Raw genomic sequence first — 10,622 nt, forward strand, 5'->3', positions numbered from 1 at the left:
CTTTGCAGAGAGGATGATAAAGTCTCTTGTCTGGGCTACCCATCCCACCATCCCACCTCCACCCACTGGATTTTTTTTTTTTTTTGTAGCTTATCCTTTCTCAAATTGAATGACTATAAAGAGTTCCCTTAGCAGGCATCCAGGACTAACTTTTTTTTTTTTTTTTTTTTTTTTTTTTTTGTATTCCATGAGCAATGCATAGAAAATTCAGGAATTCTGGGCAATGTGGGAAGAAGAAAGCAGGATCTGGGGCCATCTCAGTGGAAGAAGGCAGCCTCCAGTCATTTTCCCCAGCCCTTTAACCTCCATGGTCCTATCTTGTTATGAGGAGTTATTTAGGGCTTCGGACTCTGCCCAGTATCAGGAGGGAGTGGGACATAGGACGTGGGACATAGGATGTCTTCAGCTGAATCCTCAGTCTGCATCGGCTGGGGGCAGATGCAGTGATAGGGATTTTCCCAGTGTGCACAGGAGAGACAGTCCGCCATTGGGTCCTGGGTGCTGCCAGCCTTTGCTTGTCCTTGTGCCTTACCACCACTGGGCTGCACAAGAAAGTCAGTGCGAGTTTCTGCCTCAGGGCTCCCCACATCCCAGGCCTCAGGAAGGTTATTCATGTGGGAGAGTAGACCCATGGTTCCTTGCTTCCCCTAAGGCACACGGACTCAGGATCCCTGTCTGGGACTTTGATCTTTAAGCCTTAAACCAAAGTTGTCTCCTCTTGTCCTCTCTCCAGCTGCACAGATCGTTCCAAAATGTGAGGCCTAGAAACTGTCTATCACCTTTTCCCATTTTTCCCTGGTACAAGCGCTTCCATTTCATTGACTCGCTAAGGGCCTGTGTGTGGATTATGGCAGGGGCTTGGCCCTCAGGAGAGGAGTGTCCACCCCAAGCTCAGTCCCTAGGGACTGCTCTTCGCTCTCTGTATTTGAATTGTGCAGCAATGACTCCCTTTGTGCTTACAGGGTAAGCTGCCAGTCCTGCTGCTTGGCCGCTCCTCCGAGCTGCGGCCAGGAGAATTTGTGGTTGCCATCGGAAGCCCCTTCTCTCTTCAAAACACGGTCACCACTGGGATCGTCAGCACCACCCAGCGAGGCGGCAAAGAACTGGGGCTCCGGAACTCCGATATGGACTACATTCAGACAGACGCCATCATCAATGTGAGCCCTCTGCTCCCTCTGCCTGCTGGGCTGGGGACGAGTTTTTCCCAGAGGAAGTTGGGCTTCTTCCTATTCCCAAACCGTCTCACAGACTGCATGAATTCCCAGAACATCTGAGATGTTCTGGTGTTAGGCATTAGGTGTTAATGTTCCTCTCGGAGCTGTTCAGAGTTGAACTATGGGGTCCTGAAGCCAGTGGGTGGCCAGTCTCATCGGAGGAGGAGGTAAAAGTGGGGTTAGCTGCTTACCGTGGTCTCAGAACTAAACCATTTCACTATGGCACACCCCAAGCTTCGTGAAAAGTGGTCAAGGTCCTTTTCTTCAGTTAAAATTAGGTGATCCTAGACAAAGCCTAGGGAAGCCCAGCCTGCTGGCTGCTTCATCAGCGCTTTGAAATCTGGGTAGAGACATTGATTAGGTGTTGGTATGACACAGAGCCAACCTTTGCCTTCTGTTTCGTTTCAGTATGGAAACTCCGGAGGCCCGTTAGTAAACCTGGTAAGGCTCTCCAGTACCTACGCCGTGTTTCTTTCTTCTGTGGGCACACCTTTGCTTTCCCCTTGCATGTGAGCTTGTCAGAACAAGCAGTCAGTTGATAGCCATGTGAGCGTTTCTTTGCACCTTTCCCCACCAGCCCTTTCCGGAAGCAGTAAGGTCAGAGGACACGTTGGTGTTTCAAGCCATGGGTGGATGCTAAGGAGCTCAAACCCAGTCTAGGCAGAAAGGGGACTGAAAGTCCACATGGCACTGCCAGCTGCAGAAAGTTACCTTCAGCCCTGAGGGCGACTGAGTGGAGACGAGCTGGCCTGGCTCGTGCCCATGCCAAAACTCTCCCTGAATGCCTGTGGGTATGACGGGGAGCCACCTGTTTGCTCACAGATGTCTCACTCAACCGAGACTTCAGTATAAAGCTGAAGGCTTCAGGTCATAGAATGCCAGAGCTTGGGGGTTGTTTGAGAGAGTATAAGTTGAGGCTACCCAATAGTATGTCCTCCTGGGTCCCCTGGGTGTCAGGAGCTGATATGTACAGAGCACATCAGGAACAATTTATACTGAAAGTTTACAGAGTCCTTTTTGTCAGCACAGCATCGGGCCACCAGAAACTTCTTAGGGAAGAGCCACATCTTTAACTTGCTCCAGCCATACCCTGGGGCAGATGCTGGGAGTAAGGCCTGTGGCTCAAGCCAGCATCTACGGTCATTGGAAATAGGGGAGGAAGGGAGGGTGGATAGTCACCTTAGCAATTCAGAGATTCTGGAAACATCCTTCCTATGAAAAGAGAAGATAGGGTGGACTTTGATATATGCAATATATGCAATAAGACAACTATTAGCTTCCACTGAGGCTTCTTTGTTCCATCCACACCTGAGCGTGGGTGGCACTACCCAGGTGCCCCAACAAATGTCTCTCCTTTTATCCCTGACCCTTCTCTTTCCAGCCCTCCTGATTCTCAGACACAGCCCAAATACTGCTCTCCCCCATGTGCCTGTATATATGAGTATTTGCATGCATGTGGCCCCAAGTGTGTGTGTGTGTGTGTGTGTGTGTGTGTGTGTGTGTGTGTGTGCGCGCACTGGAGGGGGAGGGTGTTGCCTGTGCACATGTGTGTATTTGTGGAGGCCCTGTGGAGGCCCGGGGTTGATGAGGGGCTGTCTTCATTCCCTTTTCTCCTTATTCAGTGAGGCAGGGTCTCTCAGTTGAACCCAGAGCTAGGTGTGACAGCTGGTCCCTCTAGCCAGCTTTCTCCTGGGATCCTACCTCTGCCTCTGAGGCTGGAATTACAGGCAGGTCACCACACACACCCAGGATAAGCTTGGCTCGGGGGATCCCAACCTCTAGAGCTTTCATTTGCAAGGCAGACATTTAACCACGTTGTTGTCTTCTCAGCCCACACTTTTTTTTTTATTACTATTTTAATTATACACATTTGTGGGGTAGAGCGTGGGATGACCAGTCAGGTAAGATAGCATCTTCCTCTCAATCTTTTTTTTTTTTTTGAAACTAGGCCTCAAATGGTGGCTCAGGCTGGCCAGGATCTCACAGTGATCCTATCTCGGATACTCTAGAATGCTGGTCTTGCCAGTGTGAGGCGTTACACCTGGCGCCACATTTTAAAGACTCCTGTCCTATAGATTCTCTGCTCCCTTCCAACCTGTGCCTGCCTCTGACCTCCTGGAGTTAGTGAGCATGCCCCTTGCTTTTCAGGATGGCGAGGTGATTGGGATTAACACCTTGAAGGTGACGGCGGGCATCTCCTTCGCAATTCCATCCGATAAGATAAAAAAGTTCTTGACAGAGTCCCATGATCGACAGGCCAAAGGTAAGTAGATCCGGGCATCCTGGGGACCTTCGTAGGTTCACACCAGAGGCCTCGATACCCCTTGAGGACTTGGGAGAGGGGAAGATGACAGTCTCTAAGATCAGGCCTCTCAAGCTGAGAGTGAATATGTTACCAGGGTGGTGGTGGTGGTGGAGACTGAACAAAGGGAGTCTCGTTCCAGACACCCAAAAAGGTTAGCAACAAAGGGTCACACCACGGGTCTGGAATCCAGGCCAGGACTGAAGTACAGTTTTTGGGGGCCCCTCTTGTGCCTCATGCTACAAGGTGGAGCTTTAGAACTCTGGATCCTATGTCCCCACACCCCAGAGGACTAGGCTGACTTTTTTTTTCCCTTTGTTGACACACCAGGGAAAACTGTCACCAAGAAGAAGTATATTGGGATACGAATGATGTCGCTTACATCTAGGTGGGTAAACAGGACACATTACTATATAAATATAAATGTCAGGCCTATGTTTATATAAACTTGGGCTTTGCAAGACTTCATGGGCATTCTTGAAGGGAAACTATTTCCTTCAGTCATCATAGTTTCTGCTTACAAGTAAGCACTGGGGAAAGGGAAGGGTGTGGGCTGGGGCCTGGTTTTTGTATTTCTGACCACCTGGAAGACTCCACTCTCCTCCCTGAAGGCACGCCTGAGCATCTAAAGGCTGGCTAGCCGGCACACTTTTGTGCTTGCCTCTCTCCACGCATCCTGTTGAAACTTACATTCCAGGAGTGCCCCAGTGCCCGCCCCAGGGCTTGCCCCAGCCTGGAGCACCCACCTCCCCTGCATGCTGGTGTGAGGGGTGTGGCTGCAGGAATGCAGGCCGAGGACCTGCCTCCGGGGACTGGTGACTGATGGACTTGTTTCCCTGAGTGTAGAAGTTGCAGCTTGGGTTTACCAGGCTCCTGACATCCCTGAAAGAGTTGGGGGGGGGGAAGTGGGGAGGGAGCCTTCATGAAATACAGGAAACCGAAGTGACTGGCATGTCTGAGTCATTCGAGAGCTTGACATTTATTGATGGTACTGTTTTATCCAACTGTTAAAATATTAAGACATTCCACACAGGTTATGAACACTGGTACTTAGTGTTGCCAAGCATAGGATGGCAAGCTGAGACTGAAATCACACAGGTTGTCTTTGGAAGCAGAAGAGATACAAGTGTTGGGGAGGGAAGCTAGGCTAAGGGTCACCTTCCTGAGTCATTCCCCAAGCTCCTATGCTTCTAGCTTACTGAGTGCTCTGTACCCTTCCCTTCAGGGTGAGGCTGATGCTGTAGGCATGCCTACTGTATAGCCAGCAGCAGTTCTGTGCTGATGCTTGGAGTAGTTTCTTACTACTACACAGAGCACTGTTGATGCTGGCAGGCAGGCCATTTTAAAGCAGAATCAGGGGCTAGGGAGCTGGCTCAGTGGGTAAAGTGCTTACTATGCTAGTATGAAGATCTAAGTTCAAATCCCCAGGACCTGTGTAAAGCCCGGCATAGAAGAATGTGTCTTCTAAACTCCCAGTGCTTTCTCTGTGGTAAACAGGAGATTCCTCTAGCAGGCCAGCTAGCCTAGTGTATACAGCAGCAAACAAGAGATCCTCATCTCAAGTAAGGCAGGTACTGAGCTTGTCCTCAGACCTCTATATACATGTTTTGCTGTGCCAAAGCCTCTATAGGTGTCACGAAGACTTGAAGTTGAGACTCAGGGGGGGATTTGGTGAGAGCTGAGTGTTGGCCTGAGGAGGCCATGGGAGGTTAATATCAACACAAGCACTTTTTCTCCTAAGCAGCAAAGCCAAAGAACTGAAGGATCGTCACCGAGACTTCCCGGATGTAATCTCCGGAGCATATATCATTGAAGTCATCCCCGACACCCCCGCAGAAGCGTGAGTGTGACATTATATCCCTCTTCATGAAATCTATGTGGTTCGTGGGCCAGGGGGCAGTGTAGGTATTTGAGCTGTCTCTCATGGCCCCGAGTACCCATCCTTTCCTATCAGCCAGGGCTCCTGACTGCTTTGGGTTCAGGGCTTGTCCACAGAAGGATGTTTCTTCTCTTGGGTCATCTCCAGGGTCATCCACATAGGGAGAGCACTCACTAATGGCCTCACTGGGAATCCCTAGGAAGCCTGGCTGTTGAGAGAGCTTCACAGAGCAGGATTCATCCTTTGAGGAACCTCTGTAGTTGTACTTGTGACTCGTGAAGTCATAGCTGCCAATACCTAAAGGGAAACAATCCGATGACATCGCAATAGTAGTAGTTCATCCAGAACTGAGGCTTGTTTCCAGGACCCCATGACATCTAGAGAGTAACACGCACTGAAGAGCTGCGCATGAGGCCCTAGGGCCAGACCTGGCCTGATGCCTCTCGGTGGATGACCCGTGAGCTGAGAAAAATCAGTTTTCGCATGATTTTTATGGTTGGAAAAAAAAATCCAAGTGGCTGTATTTTGTGATACTGTAAATTCTCGAAATGCAAATATGCACACGTGTTTTATTAGACCACAGTCGTGTCCCCTGACAAGATGACATCTTGTCTGGAACAAGTTTTATGCTGCCGCAGCAGAAATGAATAGCTGAGACAAAGAGACCAGATGCTCTGTGAAGCTTAAGCTATTTCCCATCTGGCCCTTTGTGGAAAAAGTCTGTAGACTTGTATTAGAACAAGGAGGACCTCGGTAGCATAGTGATCCTGTCACGTATGAACTAAGGTTCCAACCGCGGCACAGAGGAATAGAGGCATCCAACATTCCTGGAAGAATCACTTTCTAAATTACAGTCCCATTTATGTGCAAATTGGCTGTGGTCATCAGACCTGGTGTTTCCTTGTCCCCTCTGAGGATAATTGATCATAGTTCACATAAAAATTTCGTAAAGCATTTCTACAAGAAATATTATTGATTTGGCTTAAAAAGAATCTCGACAGGAAATATCATCTTCTCTCCTTGAAGTCATTCCATCACCATTTCCTATAACCCCCATTTGTTCTGTTTGGGTTCTAAGATGTGCCTTTTTTGATGACTGTGAGGAATGGAAATGTTAACAGTGTGTGTTTCCCTTTGTGTTTCAGTGGAGGGCTCAAGGAAAATGACGTCATCATCAGCATCAATGGACAGTCTGTGGTCACTGCCAATGATGTCAGTGATGTCATCAAAAAGGAGAACACCCTGAACATGGTTGTCCGCAGAGGGAATGAAGACATTGTGATTACGGTGGTTCCTGAAGAAATTGATCCCTAGGCAGAGGCAGGAGCTGGACTTCATGTTTCCCTCAAAGACTCCAGGAGATGGCGCATGAGAACTGAGCTGGTGACGCAGGACACCCAGGACTTTGTCCAACATTTTGCTTGTTCGGGGAACACCCCTGTCGACAGAATCCTCCTTGATAGTTTGCGGGCAAAACAAATGTAATGTTGGAGGTGCACAGGCCGAAGCCCTGCCCTCTGTATGCTACGCATGCAGCCTGCTTTTTCTTACAAGCTTGGGCTATTCCTGCTTAAGCAGTCAACATCTGTCCCTGCCCTTAGCCCCAGTTGTCCGACTAATGCACTTGACAGACGCATAGATGGATGAGAGGACAGTCCTTGCAGCCTTGGTCTTGGGTGTGTTTACACTTTTACTCCGAGTCAGCACTCAGAGGAAATTGATGCCCTGAGACCACAGGTGGGTGACCCTGGCTTCTGAGATGGCCAAAAAATGCCTCTTAGGAATCCTGGAATCAGGAGTACAATGACTTTGAGTTTCAGCTATTAAAATACTTCTTCATACTTAGATTTTGGTGTGCTTCTTTTATCAGACTGCAGCGCTTTTGAAATGGCTTTTATGTCAGCGCGTGTGCACTCCTCATTTAGCTACACTGTGCTCGGCCCTGCGAGTTATTTCAAAATCCCCCTTTGGGATTTGCCTGTGTTATACAACCCTGTTTGGCCGCCCTGGCTCACTGAATGGACAGTTCTACTTTTCTCTGGGGCTTGTCAAACTAAGGAGAGTGTGTGTGTAGATCTCATTCATCATGCAATCCATCAGCAATGATTTCCTGGCCCTCTGCTCTGTGCCAAAAGTCCTTACATCTGTCCTGCTGTGGAGCAAGCATTGAGGACAACCAGAGCAGGAGAGATACAAGCCATCTGCTCTCTGGGCTCCTAGTAGTCAATCAGGTCTCCTGAAAGACAGCCAGTGTAGACCAGGACACAGGAATGGCCTGAGGCAGACTCAGTTACTCTAGGTCCAAAATAAGAGCCGCCCCTCTCTGAGACAAGTATAGTCTCCACAGCTGCACTCTTTCTCCCTGGGAAAACTTTACAAGACCCCGGACAGCTGCACTCAAACAAATCAGTGTGTGGCTTTACCTTGAGGGATAGTGTGTGAGGTGGGGTCAAAGGTTGGATAATCAATAACATCAACAATATGGTCCAGCCTCTGGAAAGAGGAGTTTATTAATTTCTCTACTGGGAGTATCTGGAGAGGCTGTGGAAGGCCAGAAAGCAGGATCTTCGATGGCATTAGACAAAGTATATGCCAGTACTAGTATGGAGTATCTCTAGGCCTGGTATCCCGGTCCAGCCTTCTGCTCTCGGTTGTGATGATGCAGGCAAATTAGGAAGGATCCAAACAGTCTTATGTCCTTAGCATGTGTTCTGTGTTCTGTCTGTTAATGGGGAAGAGCTTTCAGGTTCATCCTTAGATGTACGGGGAAGGTGTTGTCTGGGGGTAGAGGAAGTGTTGGTGGCGGGTGGAAGTCCTTGTTTTAACCTACGTGTAAAGTTCATGCTGCCCACACTGAAAAACTGGGAGATGGCAAATTGTAAAAGGAAATTGATGAGTCTGGGGACACAACAGATTACAACTAGAACAATGGATGGCAAATTCTCACACCATGGGCAAGGATATCTGAACCAGACACAGTGCAGCCATCGTACATACACCTCCTTCCGCCTCTCAGTGACCAGAAATAGGAGCTGCTGCATCCTGGTTTTATAGGTATGGAGGTGACAATCAGCAAGAAGTAGCTTGCCCAAGGCCACCCTGCTGGTCACTGGGGAGCCTTGGGTATGGTTTGGTGGGCATGTGTAGAAGCAGGGAGCAGTCTGGAGACAGAGACAGCTCAGGTCTCTGGCACAGGGCTTAGGGAACACATGAACACTCTTGGGCATTTAGGCCCTCAGGAACAGGTGTTAACACTGTCCCAGGACCCAGAGCTTTCTATCTGACTTGGTCCCTGCTGCCTTCCCAGGTCACCTCTCTGTTCCTTCAGGGATGAGTCCATGCTGCGGTTGCTGTTGTTACTGTTCTTCTAACAAGCTGTTATTTCTCTACTATCTGACACAAAGCCTGCTGTTCCTGCCCTCCACACAGCAGACACTCCCTTTTCCCCACCATCTCTGCCTCGAGGAGTGGACCTGTGCTCAGGTGGCCCCACCCACTGCCTAGAGCTCACAGCCCTCTGGCTGTCAGGGTGTCCCATGAAGTCATAGTTCCGTGGCTGTGACAGTGAGAGATTTCCTTTAAGCCCTCTAAAGCCTGTGTGGAATGAAGTGATGGCAGATGGATGGAGTATCAGGAAAGGACATGGTGTAAAAGTGTTAATGTTCTCGGTAGCCATAAGAAAGCATGCAGGTGCTTGAAGCATGAATGCTCTGAGCCAGATATGGGTGACCATAGCCTTAGACCTTGGATTTGGGTTGCCCCAAATGGCATGTTCCATTACGGACCTGTTTATCCAAGCTCTTAATGGTCATAGAACAAAAGAGGTCATAAACCAGTGTTGTTGCAATTGCATGGGTGAGGGTATTGGGTAGATGGGTCACAGCAAGGTGGCTCTTTGCTGTTGGCCTCAGACACTATTAATGATATTCTTTGTCTGTTTGTTTCAGTTTTTTGAGACAGGTTTCTTTGTATACCCTTGGCTGTCCTGGAACTTGCTCTGTAGACCAGGCTGCCCTTGAACTCACAGAGATCCTCCTGCTTCTGCATCCCAAGTTCTTGGATTAAAGGCTTTTGCCACCTCTAACCTACTTGATGACATTTTAAACGTTTGTACCTGGTAGTCTAAAGAATTTTAGGTCAGACACAGAAGTGACTGATTAATGGTTATTAATGGGACTGAAGACAGCCCAAGGTAATTTTAGCAATCAGTCATGTCCACAGTCAAGACCAGAGGGATGCATGAATGCTAGTGCTCAGTTCACTTTCTCCACTCATAAAATCCAGGACCCAAGCGCAAGGAATGGTGCCACCCATTGTGGGCTGGGTCTTTCTCTGTCTACTAACACAATCAAGAACATCCCACACAGACATGCCCACAAGCTAGCTCAATCCTGACAATTTCTTATTTAGACATTTCCCCCTGGTGATTCCAGACTGTGTCAAGTTGTTAATTTAAACTTAACCGTGACAGTGACATGGACAGCTCCTGAGGTCTGACTAGGGAGTGGATGGCACAGGAGGCACAGCACATGCGTGTGCTCTTTGTAACCAGATCCACCCTCACTAATCTGTCGTTTCTTCACAGTGTGTGCAGAGTGAACACTGACATATGCCAAGTAGGCATTTATTGTGAGGGAAATGGAGGCCCAAAGAGTTGGAGAGAGGTAGAGTCAGATTTAACCCCACACCCACCCCTGCCTCCTCACTATCTCTATAATTATCACCTAGTTCCATAAAACCAGGTTATTAATGGCCAGTTGAGGCTTTAACACTGACAATTTATGAATGACCATATGACTTGAGAGTTCCAACGCCATGTTGCCTCCTTCTTGCTTGGTTGGTCCTTCGCAGGCATTGTGTATGCACCACAGCTTTCTCACATCCCTGGAAGAGCTGCACATGTCACCCTCTGGTATATGTGGATCTGGTTTCTCTTTGGTGTCTCACTTAGCCTTACAGCTAGCTCCAGCTGGATACCCCGTGCTCTCCAACTTCCAGCCTAGTAGAATCATGAAAGGTGCTCAAATGCCAAGCGAGATGCCAGTGCTTAGGATCGAATCATGTCTGTCTGTTGCAGTCATACATGCCTTTCTAGGGTATCTAGCCTGGTCTTCGGAGAGCTAAGCTGGGAGGTGGTCTCACTGTGTCCAGTGTCTAGGGCCTGGCTGGGCTGGACTCATGTACCCCCTGCTACTTCATCAAGATATAGGTGGGAGAGAGCCTGGGG

The 10,622-nt window shown here is 48.8% G+C and overlaps 1 protein-coding gene across 1 annotated transcript in view; it reads left to right on the top strand.

The window, feature by feature from the left end:
- The window catches only part of Htra1 (HtrA serine peptidase 1), a 49,551-nt gene extending 42,313 nt beyond the window's left edge, over positions 1–7,238 (top strand). The window contains exons 4-9 of the mRNA NM_031721.1: positions 963–1,157; positions 1,623–1,655; positions 3,363–3,477; positions 3,847–3,904; positions 5,261–5,356; positions 6,541–7,238. Of these exons, the coding sequence (NP_113909.1) occupies positions 963–1,157; positions 1,623–1,655; positions 3,363–3,477; positions 3,847–3,904; positions 5,261–5,356; positions 6,541–6,709 (666 nt within the window). The 3' untranslated portion in view covers positions 6,710–7,238. The remainder of the gene's footprint in view (positions 1–962; positions 1,158–1,622; positions 1,656–3,362; positions 3,478–3,846; positions 3,905–5,260; positions 5,357–6,540) is intronic.
- Positions 7,239–10,622: the final 3,384 nt, after the last annotated feature.

The sequence above is a fragment of the Rattus norvegicus genome, chromosome 1 (assembly GCF_036323735.1).
Source record: "Rattus norvegicus strain BN/NHsdMcwi chromosome 1, GRCr8, whole genome shotgun sequence".
NCBI lineage: Eukaryota > Metazoa > Chordata > Mammalia > Rodentia > Muridae > Rattus > Rattus norvegicus.